General features: G+C 40.1%; 1 protein-coding gene across 3 annotated transcripts; it reads right to left on the bottom strand.

The window, feature by feature from the left end:
* Positions 1-1,015: 1,015 nt before the first annotated feature.
* ubp1 (upstream binding protein 1) lies at positions 1,016-23,766 on the bottom strand. Of its 3 annotated transcripts, XM_026929919.3 has the most exons (16): positions 22,859-23,764; positions 12,281-12,432; positions 12,116-12,192; positions 9,985-10,090; positions 9,789-9,895; positions 9,528-9,680; positions 9,317-9,427; positions 8,286-8,399; positions 7,740-7,846; positions 5,346-5,397; positions 5,113-5,206; positions 4,863-4,953; positions 4,656-4,768; positions 4,184-4,326; positions 3,864-3,915; positions 1,016-2,425 (listed from the first exon to the last, which is right to left on the bottom strand). In XM_026929919.3, exons 1-16 carry the CDS (start codon positions 22,972-22,974, stop codon positions 2,388-2,390), a joined length of 1,626 nt encoding a protein of 541 aa, XP_026785720.1. In that variant the 5' UTR covers positions 22,975-23,764; the 3' UTR covers positions 1,016-2,387. The 3 variants fall into 3 exon arrangements, with proteins under 3 accessions (XP_026785720.1, XP_053084497.1, XP_053084498.1); XM_053228522.1 differs by lacking the exon at positions 3,864-3,915 and having other exon boundaries at positions 22,859-23,765; XM_053228523.1 differs by lacking the exons at positions 1,016-2,425; positions 3,864-3,915 and having other exon boundaries at positions 4,187-4,326; positions 4,572-4,768; positions 22,859-23,766.
* Between the last annotated feature and the right edge of the window lie 2,511 nt (positions 23,767-26,277).

The raw sequence follows: 26,277 nt of genomic DNA, 5'->3' as shown, positions 1-26,277 counted from the left end.
GACATGAATAACATCTGATAGCCTTAACATAAGGAATGGGTAGAATTTAGGAAACACTTTGGCTCACTCAAATCTCTCCCATCTGTTTCTGGACTAGGAAGTATGTTGAGTAGAACCCCTTCTTCTGAACCATAGGGTCTACTCTTTCGATAGCACCTCTGTCCAGGAGAGAAGTCACTTCTTGGGATACATCTGCAATGAGACCTTAAGCCAAAAACAGGTTAGGAGCCAAAAGCAGAACTGAAGTTTGTATCCATGAGCCATTGTTATCATCAAGATCCACTGCTCTGGTGGAGTCGCTTCCCAGTGAGGATTATCTTCAGCTGTAAACTGTCCCTCCAGCAGCCTGTCCTTTATGACTGGGCTCCATCGGACTCTTTAATGGTGGTGGTTCTGTTTAGAGCCAAACCCTCGGGGTAAGTGGGAACGCATACAAGGAACTTGAGAGTATGACTCGTATAATTTAATTTGGGGCTCAAACAACGTCAACTGAATTCAGATGCCTAGACGATGAGCAATGCTGTGGGTGCGACGTGGCCTGGCCATTTGGCTGTGCTGGTTCAAACTTGTGCTTTTCTCTCCAGTGCTTTTTTGGCTGAAGGCCATTTAGATGTGTCAAGCAGTACAGACAGTGCCAATCACACTTGCTGCTGACCATAAATCAGATTGGCAGAGAGCTGCCCTGTATCCTGATGTCAGTGTCCCACTGCCAGGAGGGAGGATTCAATCAGCTCCATCACAGAGACAGTGACAGCTGCAGATCTGATCATTCCAATGCAAGCTGCAAAACAGTTAACAAACTGCCTGTACACACAACCTGCAAGGCAAATACATGCTAGAATATCTTCAGAAATGACAGTGTCAAAATGTTTTGAACGCAAATATGCTAATGTGTAAACGAGGTCTGGGTTGGAAAAACACTGGAGAATTCCAGCTCTCTGGCCTGAACATATGTTGACCCGTGTAATAAACATCAGAATAAAATATAATTGTTATAAGCACTAAAAGAGCATGATATATTAAAATTATTTTATTTCTGGTACAGGCATGAAGTGTGTACATCCCAGCATCTTACAATACATGACAGGCTTCCTTAAAGACACAGTGATATGGAAGTACCATAACTGTTCTCATGGAAACACACAGGGCGGTCCATATGATCCACAGAGGATGAGAGTGCTGAGTCATCACCACGTTTTATTCGCTGCCTTCTGAGGAGTGTGAAAGATGGGTGCACATGGCCTACACCTTTATTCTGAACAGCGTTGAACACCAGCATATACAGCAGAGCGGAGCTCCTGTATGTTCACGTCAGTGCAGACTTGGTCATTTATCTTAAAATTAAAAGAGGGCAACATTCCTGCCCTCCATGCTTAGTGGTAAAAAAAAAAATATGCACAGTACATGCCAAAGCTGCCCAATGCAGAGCTACTGAGCCAACCATCCACATCAGTCTCAAATAAGGGAAGAAAAAGGAAAAGAAAAAAAAAGACATTAAATGACAAAATACATGTTGCCATTTCTAACAAATCATAACTACAGCAAAGAATTACAATTAATTTAAAATGTTGCTGGTCAACTAAAAAAAAAAAAAAAAAAAAAAAAAAAGGTACAAACTAAATGACACCAGTCATCTGAAGCTGTCTTACAGAGTCGAGTAAACACAGTTGTGTATTTTGGCACCAAGAGATGATTGGTCTCGGTAGAAGCAGACAAACAGCATCATAATTTACTTTATGCAAGCTTTATGCATGAAAACACTGCCAAGCTCTACCTCACAACAAGCTACATGTGATCATACACACAGGAATCACTTCATCTGTGCAGACACGAAGGTGTCAAGAAAAAAACGAAACAAAAGCAAACGAAATCACAATAGAAAAGTATAATAAAAAAGTGCAGTCCTTTGTCAACAGACATGTACGTTAGGCAATCAAACAAGCACAGCCAGTATTACACATGGTAAACTATTCAAGTGGAGATGGTGTGATCACCAAACCGTAAATTGAGGGCAGCTTCGTGACCGATTTCATGACTGTCCCGTCACTCAGGACTGTGCAAGAAAACCCTGCTGTTTTTTTTTTTATCCATCCTTCCATCCCTCCCGCTACATCTTTAAAACACACAAATGCTTCAGAGCTGTCCCTCCCGTTCACACACAAAAAATTTCATCAGTTAAAGTGCTTCAATATGAAACAATGTATACACTGAAGTCAGATTCTAACAGGTAGGAGGCCTTGACCAACCTCTGCTCTATCTCTCTCAAGGTAGATATGGAGAGAGAGATAGAGGGAGGGAGAAAGAGAAGGATGGAGGGAGCATGTTCAGTGCTCGGGAACGGCAGTGAGGAACCTCAGTGACGTCAGCAACTCATCTTCAAAATGCCTCTACTTCAGAACCAGGTGGAATCTGTCACTGGTGTCATCTGGCAGGAAACATGGACATAGAAAAGTGTCAGTGTGCTGAATCCCAAAATGGCTTCCTATTTATTTTATATGTTCACTATACAGAGTAGTGACGTAATGCACTATTTGCCCAAAATGCAATTCCCAAATTCTGGAATTCAGCCCCTCACAAAACATAACATTAAGGCTGCAGTGCTTTCTTTTTTTTTTTTTTTAAATGACAAAAGGGGAAAAAAGCATGTAAAATTGAGTCGGGGACAACATACTGTTCCTGAGATTCTGAGTCACTTTGTCAATCCTGTCATAGTAATTCAATCAGAGGTGAGTCAGGGTATTGGATTGAGATTGGCAGAAAATTTCTAGGAATACATCATACACCAGCTCAGATACATCAAACATTACGTCCCAACATCAGGCACAAAAGAAGTCTAACTATTGAGTGACAGAGGGGAGCTGGTAGCCAATCAAGGGAGAGGGAAGGAGAGAGTCAGAGTGACACTCTGATATTATACAATAACAGGAAAATGAATTCAGAACTGATGGATTTCTTTTCTTTCTGAACATTTATTTGTTCTTGAATTTGGTGGGAGGCTACTGATAGTCAGCCACTTTATCCTCATTGTGGAGTTTGTACCATTAATCAAATTGCTTAGTTAGAGAACTCATGATAGCAGACTAGTGATTAACAGGAAGTGTTTCTCTGTTTTTGTATTTAAAATTTTAAAAATGTAAATATCTGTAGAAAGGGAGTCATCCCGGAAAGTCAGTTCATCCTCTGTGTTTTGGCTAGCTTGCTAATGTGTTGGACAGGCACCACCATCTCTGATGCAGATAGACGTGATTCAAATAAGCAGAGCTTACAGTGGAGCAACGGAGTCTTTTTTTAAAACTGGTTTTCAGTAAATGAGAGTTATGGTGATGTGCACAAAGATTTTATTCTCATAATGTAATACTGTAATACTGAGGAAACACAGCAGATAATTATGTCATCAGAGGTGTGAAAACACAAACCACATCTCAAACCATACACTGAATAGTGTGTCAATACATCATTGGTATAGTTACTGTTTAGGCATACTATTTAGTGTGCATTGCCCGGGTTGGAACGTAGCCCTGGACTCTCTTTGAAAGGCACTCGCAGCGGTGAGATTTATTCCTGAGATTTAAAATTCACTGCACAGCCTGCAGTTAAAAAGTAGCTTGTAATAGCATTTTCTACCAGAAAGGCTAGAAGTAATCTTACACCCAGCAGCTTTAAACAAAGTATGCCACTAATATATGAAGTGACACAAGGGCCAAAGAGAGAAAATGTAAAAAAATGTATTTTGATGGACTTACAGCTTAAAGGCTTTTTTTAAATATGATAAAAGTGCAATTAGTATTCAAACTGAAATTTGCTCATGTTCTAAGTTGCGTAATGTGGTTAATGGACCTGTGTATAAAAAAGAAACTGATTACCTTTTAACATACTGACAACGAAGCAACTCTCATCTGAGAAGTTAGACACCATCTGCAATGCAGGCAGCACACACCCAATTAAACATCTACTGTAGATTTGGTGATGCTGATTATAAATCAGCACCACTTGCTCCAGTGTGTGCAGGTAGAACAAACAACACATTGGACAAACCTTTGCTGCAACTTACAAACATATAAATATGACTGTAGTATGCAAATGAAATGCAGAAGTCATACATCATGGAATTGCTTTTGGAGAACAGTAGAGGGACAGGAAAGAGTTTAACAGCTACCTTAATGATATGCATGCATGTGCGTACCTGGTCACTGAGCAGTATGTGTATTCCTGTAGGCCCCTGCCTATACACTTGATTAATGAGGGTTAGCGGCAGGCTCAACACATGGGAAATTTTTCTGGTCAGCTCATGAGCGGTCAGCTCTTCGAGGTAAAGCGCATGGTAAACTACAAAAACACATCCAATTACACTTTCAGAACAAGAAAGAAATGCATAGAAACACACAGAATAGGTGATCAAATCACTGCCTTTAAACGTAGCCGTTCTTAACAGATACTCAAGGCTTTCACAGATACAACACACTACACATATGTCGGCATGCATGTATGTTGGCTGAACATACATAACTGTTGGCTTGTCTGATAAATGACCACACTACATATATTGTTTACAGATTAGATATTGTACATACACATTATTACAGACTTCGACAGAGAAATCTAGCCTTCACAGGTCTGGGATCTCAGTGGCTGTGTAAACACACACATACACACACCGTTTATGGCTGTGGGACTGCCATGTTCTCCGTTCTTGCTGTGGCAGCGTCTCTCCAGCAGGGGACTCTCACACTCCTGACACACATACACAGTCAGCCGAGGTCGAACTGCCCTGTAAACAAACACACACACACACAAATGCTTATATACGTTTTTATTTACTATCAATATAAAACAACTCTCTCACACACACTTAGGGCAATTACTTTGATTTTAGTGCGTTGTAGAGACGGATCCCATCGGCTGGCCCACAAATCTGCACCAAATCTTCACGAGTCAGTTTCAGTAGATCAGAACCTATAACACACACACACACACACACACACACACACACACACACACACACACACACATGCAATGACAATAATTACACTACCATAATAACTCAGTTCGTGGAGCATATGTGATATTTTACAGAAATCTTATACAGAAACAGAGGCAGAAAAAAGGACTGACCTGAGAAATGTGTAAAAACCCGGCTATAGGAGTTGAACCTGTTCTTAAGAAGCCACTGCTGCACCTCCTGCATGGAAGCTGTCGAGCTTAAAGACTAAAAATAAATAACCAGAGAAAGGAATATAAAAAAGTTAGAAATGTCTTCCATGCAACACAATAGCAACTCACAGATTTTTAAAGATAATGCAATTATTCCTTTAAACAAACAAATCTAAACAAAAGCCAGTACTAACCTCCATGAAGACCTGGCTACCATCTCCTTGGTGCTTGGGTGAAGACGATTCACTGAGATTTAAAAACAAAATGCTTGTTTGAAATATAGACATCTCAATCTTATATAGAATAAATATGGTGTAAAATAAAGTGGCATCACTGGGTTGGTGTCTTAAGTGAGATTTTTAAGTGAGACTATCTTGTATAGTTGTGATGAGAGTTTCGTGTCATTTGGATATAAACGGTAGGTATTAACAGTCCTTGTTCAGAGCCCAGGAAATATTTATATACATACACTATACTGCCAAAAGTTTTGGGACACCCCTCCAAATCACTGAATTCAGGGGGTTCCAATCACTTCCATGGCCACAGGTGTATAAAATCAAGGACCTAGGCATGCAGACTGCTTCAATAAACATTTGTGAAAGAATGGGTCGCTCTCAGGAGCTCAGTGAATTCAAGCGTGGTACCGTGATAGGTTGCCACCTGTGCAATCAGTCCATTTGTTAAATTTCCTTACTACTAAATATTCCACGGTCAACTGTTAGTGGTATTATAACAAAGTGGAAGCAGTTGGGAAAAACAGCAACTCAGCCACGAAGTGGTAGGCCACGTAAAATCACAGAGCGGGGTCAGAGCATGCTGAGGCGCGCAGTGCGGAGAAGTCGCCAACTTTCTGCAGAGTCAATAGACCTCCAAACAGACCTCCAAACTTCGTGTGGCCTTCAGATTAGCTCAAGAACAGTGCGTAGAGAGCTTCATGGAATGGGTTTCCATGGCAGAGCAGCTGCATCCAAGCCACACATCACCAAGTGCAATGCAAAGCGTCGGATGCAGTGGTGTAAAGCACTCTAGAGCAGTGGAGACGTGTTCTCTGGAGTGACGAATCACGCTTCTCTGTCTGGCAATCCGATGGACGAGTCTGGGTTTGGAGGTTGCCAGGAGAACGGTACTTGCCTGACTGCATTGTGCCAAGTGTAAAGTTTAATGGAGGGGGGATTATGGTGTGGGGTTGTTTTTCAGGGGTTGGGCTTGGCCCCTTAGCTCCAGTGAAAGGAACTCTTAATGCTTCAGCATACCAAGACATTTTGGACAATTTCAAGCTCCCAACTTTGTGGGAACAGTTTGGGGATGGCCCCTTCCTGTTCCAACATGACTGCGCACCAGTGCACAAAGCAAGGTCCATAAAGACATGGAGCGAGTTTGGTGTGGAGGAACTTGACTGGCCTGCACAGAGTCCTGACCTCAACCCGATAGAACACCTTTGGGATGAATTAGAGCGGAGACTGCGAGCGAGGCCTCCTCGTCCAACATCAGTGCCTGACCTCACAAATGCGCTTCTAGAAGAATGGTCAAAAATTCCCATAAACACACTCCTAAACCCTGTGGAAAGCCTTCCCAGAAGTGTTGAAGCTGTTATAGCTGCAAAGGGTGGGCCAACTCCATATTAAACCCTATGGATTAAGAATGGGATGTCATTAAATTTCATGTGCATGTAAAGGCAGATGTCCCAAAACTTTTGGCAATATAGTGTACATACACAGTACTGTTCAAATATTTTGGGCTCACCTATTATTATATTTAACACTTATTATTTTATTTCCTAAACCTATCAACAGTAGCTCTAAAGAATATCAACCAGACGCCAAAATGCATTGTGGTAGTATTTTAGGAAACTACGATGTAACTAAATGACAAATAATATACTGCAGTTATGGATGTGTATGGATGTAGGGAAGTTCTCATAGCATGTTTCTTGATGTTATCCAGCTTTCTCAGTCATTGGTGATTTATCTGCTGGGCTGTATATAATTTTGAAAACATTTAAAATTTCCTTTTTTTTTTTTTTTTTTTTTTAAAACACTGTTCGACAATACTTTCAAGCCTATGAAGCTGCATAATAGAATGTGTAACAGCATATTGTTTGCCTTTGCTCTTTTACAGCATATTGGAATGTTATAAACCCACAATCCTGTGTCACCCATAAGAGTCTGGTCCCTTATGTCTTTTCAGGGAGTTCTTCCAGAGAGTTTTTGTTTCCCGTCATCTCTGTTTTGCTCTAGAGAACCAAATCTACATCTGGGTTTCTGCCACTTTAAAATGTCCATTGCTAAAAGTACTATACATATAACATCTATATTGATTGGAATCATAGATCCCATTTTTCTATTTTCACTATGAAGGCCTTTTAGACAGTTTGCTTCCTATGGATTCATGTTGTGTCACTCAAGGTTGCACACAGTCACAGTTGATTTTTTTAAAACAGTCCCCTCTGATCAGAAAGTGATAGCCTGAAACTATCATCTATGCTCAGAATATATCTGTATCTGTAACAAGATGGATATGGATTTTATAATATTGCCAACACTGACACTGTGACTCAGTTATGGTAATGTACACTTTTGTCTGGTTACCTTTCGGGAACGGCGTTACTGTAGGAGTGTGTGTTTGTGTTGGAGGTGAAGTTTGGGGAAGCTGCTGTGTTTGGGTTCACATAAGCATTATCAGGCCAAGGAGAACACTACAGACAAAAGAACAAAGAAAGGCAGGCATAAAGGCTATTAAAACACACATAGTGACAATGTGACCATTTATTATGAAGTGTTCATTCAGAACACTTCCCCCAGAAAACATGTTTACAGACCAACAATTAGTACTTAGTGTTCTAGCCCTAATAAAGGCAATTCCCTCAATTTAAGAATGTTATTTTTTTTTTCTTTTTTCCCCCAAATGATCAGTATCATTGTCATCCCTTTGTGGGATATGTGCACCATATTATCCCTTTTTTTCTTCCTTTTTTTGTTTAAAAGAGCAAAAGCTGGCTGTGCTCTCTGGATGGGAGGGATGACATTACTGTGTCTGCCATAGAAATATTATTCCCTAGAGGTGCGCTGGAAAATGCAAGCTTGTGTGTATATATATGTGTGTGTGTGTGTGTGTGTGTGTGTGCGGGTGTTTACACTGCCTCTCTTGCTCTTGGCTGTTGAGTCTCCACAGTCTGCAGGGAGCGTGCGCTTACTCGACTTCTTCAGCTCATGCTCCACAGCCTCCTCTATCACCGGCTCAAGACGAGTCTACAAACACACAGACAAGCCGAAGTGTAAGTTTCATTTCAACCTTGGGTGGACACACCCTTCACGATACCGAACCAAATAAATGATTAAAGTAATAAATAATCTATATGGCCAAAAGTTTGTGGACACCTGACCATCATAAAAAAAAATTAAAAAAAACTGAAAGTACATCACATTCCCGATTTAGTCCCCTCTTTGCTGTTATAAAAACCCACAAAGCCTTCTGGGAAGGCTTTCAATCTTCCCCTCCAACCAGTAAACCATGTCTTCATGGAGCTCGCTTTGTGCACAGGGGCATTGTCATGCTGGAGCAGGTTTGTGCCCCTTAGTTCCAGTGAAGGGAAACTGTAATGCAACAGCATACAAAGCATACACTCTGTGCTTCCAATTTTGAGGCAACAGTTTAGGGAAGACACACATATGGGTGTGATGGTCAGGTGTCCACAAACCTTTGGCCATATAGTGTATAAACGAAAAGAACTTGGTCCTTGCAATACATTTATGGAAAGCATTTCTCAGACAAGTTTGTCTTGCTCCGTTTTCGCTTCGTCCTGCAAGAATCTGAGCTAAAAAATATGAAATGTTAATAATATGGTTATTTTTGCTCACTACACTAAGAAGGTATCAATAATTCAACATGTAGATTAGGGTTGGGAATATCATGGACTATGGTTACCTATACATTTAAACTGTAGTTGGGTAAAATGATCATTTCTTTGGCCAAATACATAAACTGAAACATTAAAATAAAACACTTAGACATTCTGAGCAGCCATGATTTGTGTGGACGGACCAATTCACACAAGACAGTCAGTCCACATCTGAAATGTGTATATACACACACACACACACACACACACACACACACACACACACACACACACACACACACACACACACACACACAGTAAACTTGCCTCTGACAGAATAGTAGTATCATAGGAGGGCTGGTATTTCTCCTTCTCCTGTGCACTCCTTTTTTCCATCTTCTCTCTGTCGGTCTTTTGCTTCCGGTCTGCACCCTTCGGCTACAAACAGAGGCGTGCAGAGGCTCAAGCTCCATAAATTTACTCTTGGACCCTTTGGCACCCAAACGAACCCTCACAGGGACATGGGGATGAGTGTTACCTTAAACACTTTGATCTGGCAACTGGCAGAGTGCAGGTGCTGCATGTACTCTCCGTTCTCATTCTGTTGGAAAGTGTCGATCTGGATGCGGAACGGTACGCCCTTCTCTCCGCCATGCTTCCTTGGCGTGAACTCTGTGCTTATGCAGTGCACCTTACCACAACGACCACAAACACACAATTACACTATGAACCAGAGCAGCTCCAGAGGCTGTACAATAAGGGTCATAAACATTGTGTGTGTGTGTGTGTTACATCTCACCTGTACGAATACAGATGCGCGTTTGGAAACGTCCCACAGAAACTCAGCAGCATTGAGCTGGGAGGCGTGGGTGCGGGGTTCAGTAATACCCACACACATAGGGATATCTAAAAGAAATATCAAACACTCAGTGTTTTCATGAATCAGAGCATTTCAGGGAAAGATTCAAATCAATCACTGTGTAGCAGATACGTACCAATGTCAAGGAGACGGTCGCCGGGGCGATTCCACTTCCAGCCTTCTAGCTGCTGATGCTCCATGTACTGCAGCCTCCGGTCATGAAACACAACTCTCACTATACTCTACACACACAGACACACAAATCATTGCAGCAGTCTTTTTCTTCTATATTGAAAATCTTCTGTGTTGACTCGTATGTGTGGCTTTTGCCTTTTCAGTTCAATTCAAATTTTATTTTTTTATTAACAATACACATAAATCGACATAAAGCAGCTTTATATGGTTCTAGATCTGGTTTCCTAATGAGCAGAAGACAGACGACTTTCTTAGAGCAAGCTTTCCAAGGTTTTTAACATTTTGTTCACAGAAGGTCACTTTAGGTATTTTATAGTTTTATAAAAGGAAACTGATTTGAACTGTTAAATAGTTCAAACAGTCAACAATATGGCTACATCGATTTACTGCCAAAATCCCATTTTAATCTAAAAGGAGAATGATTAAAAACTAGTACTGCAGTTGAAAATCAATGCACACTCTCCAGTTTGCTTTTGCGTTGGGAGAGAGAGAGAGACCTCAAATTTCTTTCAGAGCTTAAATGGCAATAAACAACCCACAAACTTGCTGTTCCCGCACCAGCCTCTCTTTTATTTTCTCTTGAAGTTAATAAGACAAAAAAATAAGACAAACTCCTCTGTTCTGAAGAATTTACTGTGGTGGAACCAAATCATATTGGATAGGTGCTGAAAACCAAATTGTTTTGCATCAGGAGTAAATTGAAGTACATTGAGAAATTACTTGGTTAACTGTAGTGTTTTTGTATCGGATTGTATTCTACATATCAAATCATCTGAAAGAGGGAGATCTATATTATGACTAACTTGAGTAATATTCACATTTACATGTCATTTGCATATAGTGTCTGAATCATGTGTAATTAATATAATATGCTCCCTAGACAAAAACAATAGTCACATGTGTCATCTGTCTCTTAATACTCAGTGACACCTCCCCTTGCCTTGATAACACCAGTCCTGTCAGGTAAGGATGCCACCAGTCTTTGCTCAGTTTTAACCCACTGAAATTCATCTAGAGTTTGTGTGGGACCCATTTTGGTGTTTCATTTACCAATGACTTCCGAGTGGAACAGAAAAGCGTTTGTCCTATCATCCAGAGATTGCAAGTTTAAATCCTGATAACGCCACAGCCATCCGTCGCTTAGAGCCCAAGAGAGCAAAACTGGCCATGCTCTCATAGAGGGAGGGTTGGCATACTCTCTCTCTCTCCCTATCAATCACAGCAATCATAGGAGTCTGTGAGCTCATACATGTGGAATTGGGCAGATAGCGCTTTCCTCTGAGTGTGTTACGCCACCCCTTATGTTTATGGGGGGGTTGGAGGATTGAAACAGTAAGAAATTGCAGTCCAATGATTTTGCAGGTTAGTCAAATTGTCCTATCACGCTTGTGAAACAAGTGACAGACAGATTTGACCCTATGTACCCTACAGTTATCATCTCGTATTATGTGTCAGTGTGGTGTTCTGCCCGGACACAAAGTACAAAAGAACAATCAAGTTTTATGCCAAGTTACATTTGTCCAAGTTGTTTTTCACACACTGAAGACTGCTGTGTGTGAATCCCTGGAGATCAGCAGTTTCTAAAATACTCAAACTAGCCCGTCTTGCACCAACAACCATGCCACGGTTAAAGTCACAGAGATCACTTTTTTTTTTTTTCTTCATTCTGATGCTAGACATGAACATTAACTGACGCTCTGGCCTGTATCTGCATGATTTGATGCATTGCACTGCTGCCACATGATTGGCTGCTTCAATAATTGCATGCATAAGTAGGGGTACAGCTGTTCCTATTAAAGTAGCCGGTGTATAGCCTAAGCAATGAATGAGATAAAAACATTTTATTTCAGTTGAGAGATTCCTGAATTTTCTTTGACCATTTCCTGCTGGTAGGTTTGAGCTGGGTGGGAATTTGATAGTAATATGTGACACCAGGTAACTGCAAGGATTTTACTGATGTCAAGTCCCTGCTTTGCTGCAGCCACAGAAACTGAAGTGGCTTTAAGTAAGACAAAGAAAAACAGGCTTGCACATATAAACACACACATGCACGCGCTCCCTCACGCACGCACCTTCACAGTCTTGTTGTTGAGTTCTGGCATTTCCCCTCTCTTCCTGTTATCTAGCAGACGGATCTCATAAGACTGGCCTGAATGAATAATATAAAAGAGGGATGTATATAAGTGATGATGCATCACAAAATCAGTGTTTATGGAACACAGGCTGAGTTTAAGTACCTTGGTTTAGGTAGGTGAGAGTCTCCTCCTGCAGTTTAACAGCTGGGGAGGTAGCAGTACACAGCACGTACTGAAACGGAGGATTCTTACTCTCAGACTCGACTGAGGCGTTCCCGTCCTCCTGCTTAAAGATGGGCAGAGCCAGCACATCACTGTGGGGGAGGGGGAGAGAGAGAGAGAGAGAGAGAGAGAGAGAGAGAGAGATAAAAAACTCTTGAGCATAGCAACCGGGTAAACAAGCCTTTACATTTTGGCACTATACATATCCAGTTGCCATAGAGACCAGCACACAGGAACCCCCTCCTTCCTCTAGATAACAAACAACACATATACACACAGACACATATACAGTCTCTTTAAATGTACTAAACACTGCACCTTGTTCACACCAGACTACAGAGGAAATAGAAAGTGTGAAGCTGTCAAAGTTCCCTAGAAAATCCTCAGTCAGATCCTGTGCACCAACTAGGGTGGTCTAAACAAATTACCCGATGCAAAAAGTGTTTGAATTCTCATCATTTCTACATACCTGAACACAAAAAAAAATGAGGTTTTTATTTGCAGTTGCCCAGCAGACATGTAGATTCCGGCGTTTTTTTTATTCTTTTGCTCACAACCAGAGAAAACCCTACACCAAAACAGACCCTACTCCCTGGTGACCACCGCAAACGTTTTCATTTGGTCTGTATATTATGTTTGGTCTGTATGTTTGGTCTGTATGTTATGTTTACATGCTATGCGAGGACAGAACTCCACATCTCATAGCCAAAATGTTGGCCTGTCACTTGCTGACTTTTTTTTCGAGGGCAAAAACGTGATGTGCCACATTAGAAACTTTTTAAGAAGAGTCTAAAAACTGGCTACACAGTCATTTCCGCCCCCAGAATTCATAATTCTCATTTACATTTATGGCATTTGGCAGACGCCCTTTATCCAGAGCGACTTACAAAAGTGCTTTGAAGTCTATCAAAAATACACTCTGATACTGGCTCACTAGGTCACAAACTAGGAATACCATCAGTCCAAAAACTCTGTTGGGGAGGTAATATCAGTTTCCCTTAGCGTGAATTAATACACTTTAACTATAAATAGACTTGCAACAGACTGCTGCAGGGATGACGTATTTTTGTAGGCCAGCCCAGAAGTTAGCATCACCCTGGTTCCCTCGACAAAAAGCCAATAGGATTTTTCCATTGGCTTTTGGATTATTGCAGAAAATAAGCTCTGTGACCAACAAAAGTTTATGATTCTTACAGCCTTTGTTCCTCAAGATAATCTTTTATGAATTTTGATGCCTAAATGCAATTGCCAGAAGTAAAAAGCTAAAGTTAGGCTATAAATGAACTACATCACGGTTGCATGACTTCAACGTCACCACCACTAAGGTTCCGACAACTTTTTCAATCTTAATTTTAAACTTTTGAAAATCTAATAAAAAGAAAATTAAAAAAAAAAATAATAATAATAAAAAAATTCTTTATTTTAAAAACATGTTCCCTGATAAGGATCCACCGGGCTCTTTTTGTGGATGAATTTGCCCCACCTTTTTGGGAATGTGCCCATATTGCATTATTTTGGAGAAAATTCTGTTAATTTATACGTGTAGTAGATGAGTTTTCCTGTTTGGCGTGATGACGTTTAATGTCCTTGACAACCTCTGTAGTCCCATTTAGCCACTTGTTAGCAAATGCCTTTTTCAAGACAAGAAAAAGCTTAAAAATCACGAGTGTCATATTGCTGATGTATTTTGTGTCACAGAATAAAATGTGAAAATATCTTGAGCCTGTGTTAACCACAGACCTTATTTCAGGAATTTAACCAAAAACCCATTCAAAAAACCCACTGACTTTTGGACGATGGAACCGGGAGTGTTAAAACGCTAACTAATTTCCAGGTTTTAGGACTCATTCCTGCGGCACTCTATATGTTATAACACTAAGTTATAACTAACTAAGCTACTATTATTTCCAGGCAAACAAAACATGGCACTCAGCAGCACACTGGAGCTTTCACTTGTCTGGTGGACTTGCTGATGAATTTATCATTTGTCCACCACTGAATACATTTCAGTGCTTAAAATCCCATGTTCTACTTTCAGTCATTTAACACACATCTATCAACACTTTTTCAAAACTTTTTTTTAATGACACACTGTCATTTATGGCAAAATGTCTTTGCTTAAAACAAGCTGAATGCCCTAACATTGACACTTGCAGCCTCCCTGGCTACTCAAGAATCAGGCAAATAACCATACTGTAACTCCAAATCCAAACATTTCCAAACATTCTGCAATGCAACTTCAGGTTGTATGATGATTTTAACTTAACCTGAAGGGTGAAAAATAACGAGTCAGCATATTGGCAGCATCTCTGAGCCATACACAGTGAGTGCTGCTGTGTACTGACACATACTGCAGCCTGGAAACCTGCCCCTGAAACCTGAACAGCCAGTGATATAACATTCCGTACTACAGCTGCTCTGTAAACACACACACAGGCCTGATCGGTGATTAGATAATCGCTCTCTCGCCATCACTCATCCGAAAATTTCTTTAAGAACACTTTGTAACAGTGCAACCCATGTGCACCAATCAACGCACTAGACAAATGCCATTTGCCGTGACCCTGTGCGTCTGTGTATACTCAGCAAGTACTCCAGTCCAATGCTAACCTAACACACCCTAATGCCAAATTCCTACAATGCTGGCAGTGACCAGCTCCTATTCCTCCTTCTAAAGTCAGCCTGAAGGCTAATGTTACGCACGCTAACACTGAAGCAGTGCGAGAGCTATCTGTAGGGGCAGGAAGACACTTGCAGCTGCAGTGCGACAGGGTGGGGTAACATGAAACTTGATAAGAAGAGCAAGAGCGTGTGTGAGAAACGTACTCTCTGACACTTAACTTTTGATCTCCAGCCTCCACCATGTGCTCCACATTTGGTCAACGAAACTCAACCACACACTAAAATTGGCAATTCTGACCTAAATGCACATACGCATGTGCAAATACTAAAGTTAATACTAAAGTTGCAAATACTACACAATATTGCATCAGAGAACCATTTTTGAAAATTTAATGGAATTCTCACCAGATGAACTTTATTATGTGATTCTTGTTATGCTCCATTATATTTTTCCCCCCAAGATAAGGATAAGGAAGTGAGAAGACAGCTGTCTTTTGCTCTCTTCCAAATGGGACACAATTTATTTTAGAAGCGTAAACACTGCCTCTCCTGACACTCGGCCTGAGTGGAAAGCAGGGAGGGTAACAATACTCTCAAGTGTTCAAGACAGTGCATGTGCTAGGGTTGCATAGATTAATCAAATAATACTTTCACTATTCACTGCTGTGGGGCTTTCGATTAGGTAGTCAGTGAAAAAAAAGAAAGCAGCTAAATGTATTTTAACTGTTAGCTTGAAAATATTTCAGATTAGATGAAGTCAATTCTACAGTCAAGTGCACAAAACCGGGAAAAATCTTTTTTTTTTTTCTTTTGTTTTAATTGACCGTTAACACTTTGAAATCTCTTTGCATGCAGTGGATAGGCGTGCGTGAGATTCCCCAGAGGTAGTTTAGAGTCGGATCAGCGGTGCATGCCAGCTCAAAGAGACTGATCCAGACTTGTTTTGGGATGCTACCGAGGCTGGAGTTAAACGTGCTGTTAAAACCTACTAGACAGTGCTGTAGACATCGCATCAGCCATCCACCATTAAGCTTGGATTTTATCTACATTAAGCTTGAAGGAGTTTCTGGACCACGTTCTCAGTTAATCAGTGAGTTCAGCTGAGCCGCTAACTTATCCACACATGCATTTTAAGAATTGGTACACCCTTAAATAGTGTTACATGATACACAGATTCATTTTTTGCACATTTATTGCTTTATTATTTATTTACTTTCACTGTTAACCCAATAGCCCCATGGCTTGAAAAGCACTGACGCTGAAATGTAATTTGTAGCCTATATACGGCTGTTAACTGATGTGTGGTTTAACACTTTGCTGCACAAATAACACAGCCTAAAAATAGCGATGTCCTGAAACAGTTTTGCTTTAACTATGGAAAAGACAACTAGTCGATATGTGTAGTCCCATAGCAGGAGGTATACTCTGTAAACAATGGGGAAAAAAAAAAAAATATATATATATATATATATATACACACATTTATATATATTTAAATGGTACATTTTCTGCGTAGTCCTTTTACATAGTGCTTGTCTAATACAGCTCATAAAAACACTGTGAAATGGTTCCACATGTCCAACTTTTTCCACTGTCAATCTGCTGAACTGTTTAAATGCATCTGGATTTTGGAGCATGGATGCAGGGATTTGTGTTCATTTAGCCACAGCATTAGTGAGGTCAGGCACTGATGTTGGGTGAGGAGGTCTGGGGTGGAGTCGGTGTTCCAGTTCATCCCAAAGGCATTAAGTGGGGTTGATGTCAGGACATGATTTCTTCCACTCCATCCTTGGCACACCATGTCTTTGTCTCGGTTTGTGCTCAGGAGCACTGTCATGCTGGAACAGGTTCGGGCTAAGCCCTTAGTTCCCGTGAAGAGAAATATGCTACAGTAATAATACAAAGAAAGGGGGCGGGGCTTCCAGGTGTCAGTTAATATTGGAGAGTTACCAACGCAACTGTCATTCCAGATTCACTCGTACTGAGGAAAGAACAAGACTGCTCTTCTGCTCTTTCTCATATTTAATTCACACTAGCACGAAAGCGAGCAGGTTTGTATCTCTCGTGTATGCCATGTCAGCTTAACTGTTCTCGTATTTGCTTATCTCATGACTATTTCCACACAATTTATTTATTCTTAGCTAGTGCTGGGTGATTTTCACCATTAATTTGGTTAATTCGAATTAAGGTTTTAATGCGAACATGTTTAAAATGCTCTAATTGAGATTGTACATATTTATTTATATACATATTTAAATTTTTTATTAAAACATCCATAAATGCTATTTAAAAGTTTAAAGGAAAATCACAGCCTTCTTAACTTGATAAACTGCTCCTGCAGCCTGTGCTACTCTCAAACACTACGCACTTAGATTTAAAAAAAAAAAAAAAAAAAAAAAAAAAAAAAAAAAAAAGCCAAGATAAACAGGCAGCACTTCACCGAGGACTGAGCTCATAGCATAGAAAGGTTTAAATATCACTTCAGAGCTATGGAATTGGTACAGGTTTGAAAAGTCAGATGAACAAGTTTATGTAAAATATAATGCTGCATTACTTCTAAGCAATAATTCGTCGATCGGACTTGCATCATTTTCAACCACGGCACGTTCAACAGACGAAGTGGGAAAACCGGATGCCCCCATGTTCGTATTCTTTTAGCAACACGTTAGGCAGCTAACTTGGATGAGTGATGTATCTTTTCTTTCCCAAACAGTGAACTGTACAGTCAGTGTTTTACATTTAACAAACGAATGTCTGTATGTTGATTAATCTAAAACTAATACTTGTATATACAGTAGAACTCATTTAAAGGTAAGAAGTTTTACTTTGTTTATTTCTGATGCTGTGCACAGCCATGTTGATTTGACGTCACTCCATAAAGGAGGAAGAATACCCCAAATTGACCTCTCAGTTGCGGTGGCATTTCATGTCACCAAAGACATGGACCCCATTTACTTTGTCGAGAAAGATGGGTTCAGCAAGTTGTGCAAAAATAATAACAGCACCATCTATACCAAATAGTGCAAAGAAATTTTTTAAAGAGATCCTTTATTTAAAAGAACCATTGTTTGCACTATTTGCTATAATGGTGCTGTTACTATATTTGCACATCTACATTTTCCAAAGTAAATACTAATAAATAAAAAACTTTATAAATAAATTGCATAATTTTTCAACTGCATTACATAAGAACAAAAAAAAAAACTAAAATCATAATCGAGAATCATTTATTTTCAATCGTTATGTTGAAAAAAAATCTAGATTATTATTTTTTTTTTTGCAATATTGCCCAGCTCATGGTAGTGTAGTGATGATAGTAGTGTCAAAGGAAAGAAAAAAAAAAAAAAGAAAAAAAAAGAAAAAAAAAAGAAAAAAAAAAAAGAAAAAAAAAGGAAAGATGGCACCCAAGGATCCAAATAATGAAGAAAAGTGCACAATAAAAATGAAGCTTTAATGAAAAGTAAAGTGGCTAGCGTATGAAAACCAAGCTAACAAACGCACGATTTATTAAGATTTATTTTTGGAAGGCAAATCTGAAACTGGAGACCAATGTTTTGGCTAGTGAAAATGCTAAGTATGGAAAACAACTAGCAACAGTGGTTGGTGAGCTCCACAGTTAATGTCAAACCCTTGTGGTAAATGCTGTTATGTTTTGTGTAACAGATTATCCACATAGGGGCTCTTCACAGCACGACAGTATTAACACACAAACAGCCGAGTGTGTCGGCAGAGAAAATTGCAGATTGTGATTTTTCCATCTCGTCCCCAAAACCAAGCCAAGGGGGCCCGAGTGTGTGTGTGTGTGTGTGTGTGAGGTTACTATGCATCAATCAGTCTGTAAAAACAGAGTAACTACAAAGTGCCTAGGAACATAGCAACATGTCATTAAACAGGCTTTAGGTGACAGTAAAGAGAATGAAAACGACAATTTACATCAAACCAAACCTGTAATGCACAGCAACAGGTGAATCTGAGTGACTTCAAATCAATCAAGGAGCTTTACGACACTCAACTGGACACAATTTTTTTATGTTGTGTTGTTACGTTATCTCATTTAGCATCTACTCCAAACCCTAAGCACTAGATCACATTGTGTTATGCACTCTGCAGCTTTATCTATCTATATGTCTTTGAGATCTGCTGATTAGTAGCAGTTTGGCTCAGACTCAAGCTGAACTTTATCAGCTCTGTACTATTCTAAAGGCATGAAGATCAACACTAAACTCAATGCATTCTATCAGCAAAGATGAAGAAAACTCTTTCAGTTCTGAATAAACTGGCAATAAATAATGCAATGCTAGAAAGAAATCAAACTGTTCAACATCCATCGGAAACGTTCATTTCAGGGGCATCAACTCACAAAGCCTATAACATGGCTGTTCTGTATGATCAGAGGAAAAAATAATCAGACTTTGACTTAGAGGCATCTTTACCATTTTAGGTTTTATGGCTGATATTCATCTTTACGGCTCTAATAACTTCAGAACGAACTTTGGTACAGACTTACAGATTCACAACATACACAATGATGCACATAAATTGTTTTGCAATGTCGGTGACATTCAAAATACTACTCTGTGTTTTTGGCTTAATACCAAATAATAAAATAGAATAAGATGAAACAAAGTGCATTTAATTGTAGGCTCACAGTGTGAACATATTAACACCAAGAACTGCTGACTGTGCTGATTTTTCTGCTGATTGTGCTGATTTTTTACACCGTGCCAAAAATCATGCCACACCTCAAGTGTAGCTCAGTATAAATCAATGTAGATATCATAGAGTAATGCTGAATGTCTCCTTACACGTCACCATATCATCAATTCCACACTTTTTTAATGCATTTATGTCGAGTGTCTGCCATAAAAAGTCCCTGTGTTAAGTTGTTACTGTAGAAATGATAAAGTATCAAAACAAGCACGTTAATATAAACCTTGCAGCTGAACTGCTGTCAGATCTGCTGTTATGTAATGAATAACACACAACAGGCCAGAGTGTTAGAGCAAAACAATCTACACATGGGTGGTGTGATACATTACCACACCAAAGTGGATTGCTTTCCTAGAACAGCATGGTCCAAAGTGTGTTATACCTCTTATATCACAGCGATTTACCCACGATTACAAATTTTAACTGTGTATAGTTACATTTAATGTTATGGAATGTCCGCAAAAACAAGTCAGTTTCCGATCTCCCTTACATTATAGCAGCTGTAAACAGTCATTCCCTCGCTAGCCTCTCTTTTGTTCTCTCTCTGAGTTTATAACACAAAATAACGAAGCATGTCGTGTTACAGAGGATTCAGAAAGTGCAAAGCCCTCTGTCCTGAAGATTCTCACGAGGGAAAACTTACTGCCCATTACAAAGTACTGACACCTGAGAAACCTTCCAAAAGTTTATACGCTCCTCTTTGCTAAATAGCAAAGCATTTTTAAAAATCAGTTTATTTTTAGCCTTAGTTTACGTGGAGTGCCCACTATACGAGTCCTTGTGTTTGGGCTGTTAATATAGAAACTGTTATGTTTTAAAACAAGCCTGTTGATATAAATCATTTACGTTACAGACAGAACTACTGCCACGTCTGCTGTTATGTAAGGAATAACACACGACATATCGTGCTGTTATACAAAAATACACTGATCACAATGTTTAATTTATTTACGAATCATGCTTTTTAATGGTTTATAGTTAAATGGTTAATAGATTTAATGTTGTGAAACTTCCATGGGAAAAGTTAGTTTTTGTTCTCACTTATGTTATAGCTGCAATAAACAGTCATTCCCTCAGCAGACTCCTCTCTCTCTCTCTCTCTCTCTCTCTCTCACACACACACACACACACACACACACACACAAAACGCAGCCTGTCAAAGCTTAAACTTCAGATTTGTGCTTTATTTTTATATATATATTTTTTTATCCATTTATTATTAGTCTCAGATTATGTGGAGCATCTGCTGTACGAGTCCCTGTGTATGTGCTGTTACCATAGAAACAATAACGTATTAGAACGAGCACATTAATATTAACCTATTGTTCATATTACAGCCAGAAGTAGTGTCCGAGCTGTGCTGCTGTACGAAAATACAGAACGATCGAGCCGTGCTGCTGTACGAAAATAAAGCACAAATCTGACCAATCACATGTGAGCATTCAATTGCACCGTGGTATTAAAAAACAAAACAAAACAAAACAAAACAAAAAAAAACAATCCACACCTTCTGATTTGAGAAATCAAAAGTGCTGTGGTATAAAGAAAATTAATCAACACCTTCTGACCAATGAGAATAAAGTATTCAACAGAGTTGTAGTGTACATAAGGAATAAATCATTACTGGGCCTGCAATTATAGGAATATAATCAACACCTGGGCGGCGTGATGCTGCCCTGCACAAATCAGAGTGTTTACAGGCACTCACGTGTTTCTCAGTCATTCCACAACCTTAAATATAACTGAAAAACTGTTAAAAAGCTTGACGGGTCTTTCGTCGATAAAGTAAAAATTGTGCTCGTTGGCAAAATGCTGTGGTATAAGAGGAATAAAATCTAACAGGACAAAGTGGTTATGGCCCTCATCATCATCATCCACATCATCATCCACATCATCATCATCCTCATCATCTACAGCCTCATCATCATCATCATCATCCACATCATCATCATCCTCATCATCTACAGCCTCATCATCATCATCCACATCATCATCATCATCATCATCATCCACATCATCATCATCCTCATCATCTACAGCCTCATCATCATCATCCTCATCATCTACAGCCTCATCATCATCATCCTCATCATCTACAGCCTCATCATCATCATCATCCACATCATTCTCATCCTCATCATCATCATTATTACTGTTATTTCATCTCTAACATTTTGCATCTGTGGTTTCATCCTGGATGTATGAAGGACATGAGTGAAGATTTTTCATCCCCTCAACAGACAAAGTGTTCATCCATCTACACATTCATTTCATACACAGTCTCTTGAAGGCAGTGTGTTCAGTGTGAGTGAAATGACATGTTGCAGAAAAAAGAAAGGAACACACTGTTCCAGGAAGTGAAGTTTAACCCAGAGCTGCTGAGAGCTAACCTTCATGTTCTTCAGCAGCCTCTCAGCCACACACAGTTGTGTATTTAACAGCGTTGTGCTAATTTACCAGCCAAACGGATGTAGCCACTGCTAGGAAACAGCTCTTATTAAGCTACACACAGTTATTATTTGCAATAGTTTGAGCAGAGTTTATGTTTATCCGCATAATATAACGATAAAGTGAGAGAGGAATGTGTGTAATGTGTGTAAATATGCGTAACATGTCAACCAAACTGCTAAAGTAGCCTTTAATATAGTGAAGCTATACAACCACTACAACAACAACAACAGCCGTCAGTTCTGACCAGCTAATCAGCTAGTTACTTCAGTACTTCCGTCGTAGGACTTTAATCCCAAACGACTTCCTGTAGCACACATAGTGCACTAGTTAGGGTGTCTCATCCTTTATGTTCTAACCCTAAGTAGTGCAGTTCTATAGGCAGTACAGAGCGATTCAGGACGGAGCAGTGACTACCCTGCTGAAAAACATAACAGAAACCCTTACACAGTTTCTTATGGTTATAATATTGGTTTTAATGGAAACTCTAATGGTCCCTCTGGGTCTCTATTGGTAATCTGTTGCCTTCTACTGGTGCCATGTTATGTCTAGTGGATACCATTAAGGACCAATAATGCAGTAATAGGTTTTTTTTAAGGTTAACAGCTGATGGTTTGTAATGGTTGTTGTAGTGGAGACCATTAGAAGGGTTTCAGTAGAGTAGTCATGGTTAGGTCAGTACACGAGGCTGGGGGATTCAGTGCTTGTCAGTGAGTGAGTTAGCTCAGTATTCAGTACCTCATGCTGTAAGCTCCAGCCCCGAGCTCCTGCCCGATTCCGGACAGACTGGCGTCAAAGTCGTGGACGAGTCCCGACTCGATCGTGGCGTCGTCCATCTTCAGCACCCACGCCATGGCGCCCGAGTGGTTCTCCTGAGAGTCCGGCGGCAAAGCGGCGAGCTAGAGAGCCGAGTCAGCTGCGTGGCCACCGCCTGTCGGCTAGCAGGAGAAAGCCAGAGAGGGAAACAGTATGGCCGGGAAGGCCCTGTGCTCCGCCATGCAGCTAGCTCATCATCTCTCTCCACAGCAGAACAGCACACCTCTCCTCCGAGCACCTCCTTTAGGCTGGAGATTCCTTTCCCTTCCTTTTCCTTTCGTTTTCTTTCCTCTACACGACGAGTCACGACGCAAGACGCCTGTTTTTTTCCACCTCTGTACCGTATTTCAGGAAGACGAGCCGACAGAAAGCCTCTCCTTCCCGATAAAGTGTCTCTGTAACTTCTGCGCTGCTGACAGTCCAGGCAGTAATGTTAGCCTACATCATCATCATCATCATCATCACACTCCTTCTCTCTCTCTCTCTCTCTCTCTCACTCACACACACACACACTCTCTCTCTCTCTCTCACACACACACACACACACACACACACTCACTCTCACACGCGCTCGCGCTCGCGCTCACACACACACACACACACACACCAGGGCCGCCCGACTGCGTCTTATTTATTCACACACCGTGTATAAATACTACACACTGTAAAATCCCATCTCTCACTGCCACCCCAAACCGCTAGCTTAGCGTTAGCTTTAGCGTTAGCGTTAGCTTTAGCATGGTGATGGAGTGCTGCAGGTCCAGGCGAGTCGCGCTGTGACAAATTTCACACGCAGCCAGAAAACACTCGACGTCATGGCCTCCCGCCGCCACACGCCCGAATACGGGTGGGGAAATCACCTCTACACGCTGCATCAGCAGGGTTGCCAGGTCAAAACAAATCCCAGCCTGAGGGGCAATAAAACACCCAGCTCCTCTACATGGCTACGTTTACACGCATATCAATATTTCCAGTATTAATTTGGTATACCTTTACATGCGCATCAATAGTCTGATATTAATCATAATTTGGAAATATTTGTTTTTGAATAATTAATATTGAGTTATTCATGTAAACACTGTAATCCGAAAATCCACTGAAAGGAGACATATGTGCATGCTCAGGCCGCAAGGAATTGTGGGTGCTAACAGATGCTTAGGATACTTACAACATATTTATAACAGCCATGTATACAGGAATATTCTGATGCATATAAACATCGTAATCGGATTATGGCTGCAGCCCGCATATGGACCTTAAACGGAATTTGATGTGCATGTAAACATAGCCAATGATTCTTTATTAACCATGGAGCTGAAAACCTCATCCCCCAGGAAAACAATTTTTGGTTCCCCAGTTTTTTGGTTTCTGAAACATTCAGAGATCACATCTGTTTTAGTTCCTGTTTGGTTTTCTAGGAAAGTTTTCATTACAAAAATATAACATTCAAATTTCAGTTCAAAGAACATTCCCCTGAGAACGTTTCGCTAAAGTTTGAGTAACCTTGAGGAAACCCACCCTGGTGTGGAGAACGTTCTCGTAATGTTCTGGTAAACTTTAAATAACCTAACATCCCCAACTAACAAATTTTTTCCCCAGAGCATTCTGGGAAAGTTTGTTTTTGGTTCCTGAAACATTCAGAAAACAGATCTGTTTTAGTTCCTGTTTGGGTTTTAAGGGAAGCTTTCTTTACGAAAATATAATTTTAAAATTTCATTGTCCATTATGGTTAAGAGAGCGTAATTTTAAATAACCTTGAGGGAACCCACAATGGTTCAGAGAACATTCTGATAACGTTTAAATAACGTTAACATCCCCAGCTAACAATTATTGGTTCCCAGAGCATTCTGGGAACGTTTTTTTTTTTGGATAATTTTATTTATGGAAATATAACGTTTGCGTTTTGTTGTGCATTATGGTTCAGAGAACGTTCCACTAACATTCCCATAACTAATCACTCACTATGTAAAAAACGTTCCCTGGCACCAACAACCAGGTCAAAGCCACTGTGATCACACTTTTTCTCCATTTTGATGTGAACATTAAGTGAAGCTCTTGACCTGTATCTGCATGATTTTATGCATTGCTCTGCTGCAACATGATTGGCTGATTGGATAATTGCATGAATGAGCAGGTGTACTGGTGTTCCTAATAAAGTGGCAGGTGAGTGTATTGTACACAATTTAATTAGGACAATGAGTAGAGCAATTCAGTACCGCGCGTTCACAGAACAGCGTACAGATAGACCAAGCAACCACAGAAGTTTAGAAGGAGACCGGGGAAAAAACAAAGACCTGGCAACACGGACCGGAAGCGCTCTGTGGCACGGCGTGGACCAATCACCAAGCGTCGCTCAAGGCACCGAGCAGTGACGTCATCGCGTCCCGTCCCTGCAGCTCAGAAGCGCGTGCACGCCAAAACACATCGCTGCACACACTTACACCGCGACGTGCTCATTTCACTCACAGCAGTTTTGTCCAGCGGCGCGCGAGGCGGTGCATCACCTTTATCTTTCCATTTATTTGCAAGGAAGTCAAATACTAATTTTAATTTAAAGTTGTGATGTACCCCTTCTCATTCAGAGAATCAGTACACTGTAAATATTACGATTTTATTGGGTAAAAAATTTTATATATATATATATATATATATATATATATATATATATATATGTGTGTGTGTGTGTGTGTGTGTGTGTGTGTGTGTGTGTGTGTGTGTGTGAAATACCCCAGAATCAATATTTTCTTAATCGATACTGCCTCACAAATAAGCACTTTTAGATAATAGGTAAATAACGATAAAAGCCTAAAAATTTTAAGTTTGTGAACTGTAATATAGAATATATTTCTCTCATCTTTATTCCTCTTGTAAGTTATATTAATATAAATTGATATCTGTTGCATTTAAAATGTAACCAAAGTGATGTCAGTTTGCAGTTACCATAGTGACTGTAATAGTTTTAAATTTTATTACTATATATTTTTAGTTTGTAAATAATGCCAGTTTGCATTTACCACAGTGACTCATATAAGGTATGTTCAGTCTGTTAAAAAGTGGATCTTTTTGGCCAAACCACACCATTTTGTACACACAGCTGTCCTTATCTTATGATTTCTCCTGTTACTGTCCATCTACTTCATCTTTAGTACTTTGATGGATTCAGTGATCAGAACACTGAAATCATCATCACACTGAAATATGATGTTTATGCAGATAACCTCCTGTGAACAAAACACCCTTCAGCATGTTCAGCCTCTCCCATTAAAGGAGAAATGGGCTTCCCATTCAAGATAGTTCAGACTCCATCCTCAGGCAAAAACATTCAGCATCATATTTACCAA

The sequence above is a fragment of the Pangasianodon hypophthalmus genome, chromosome 23 (assembly GCF_027358585.1).
Source record: "Pangasianodon hypophthalmus isolate fPanHyp1 chromosome 23, fPanHyp1.pri, whole genome shotgun sequence".
Lineage (NCBI taxonomy): Eukaryota > Metazoa > Chordata > Actinopteri > Siluriformes > Pangasiidae > Pangasianodon > Pangasianodon hypophthalmus.
The sequence above is the reverse complement of the archived record's forward strand: the minus strand, read 5'-3'. Positions and strand labels throughout refer to the sequence as shown.

Coding starts and splice junctions, on each gene's coding strand:
- ubp1 (XM_026929919.3), bottom strand. CDS start 22,974: ATGGCGTGGGTGCTGAAGATGGACGACGCCACGATCGAGTCGGGACTC. Junction 9,896..9,984: donor CGACCGTCTCCTTGACATTG/GTACGTATCTGC, acceptor TATTTCTTTTAG/ATATCCCTATGTGTGTGGGT. Junction 7,847..8,285: donor CCAAGAGCAAGAGAGGCAGT/GTAAACACCCGC, acceptor TTTTGTCTGTAG/TGTTCTCCTTGGCCTGATAA.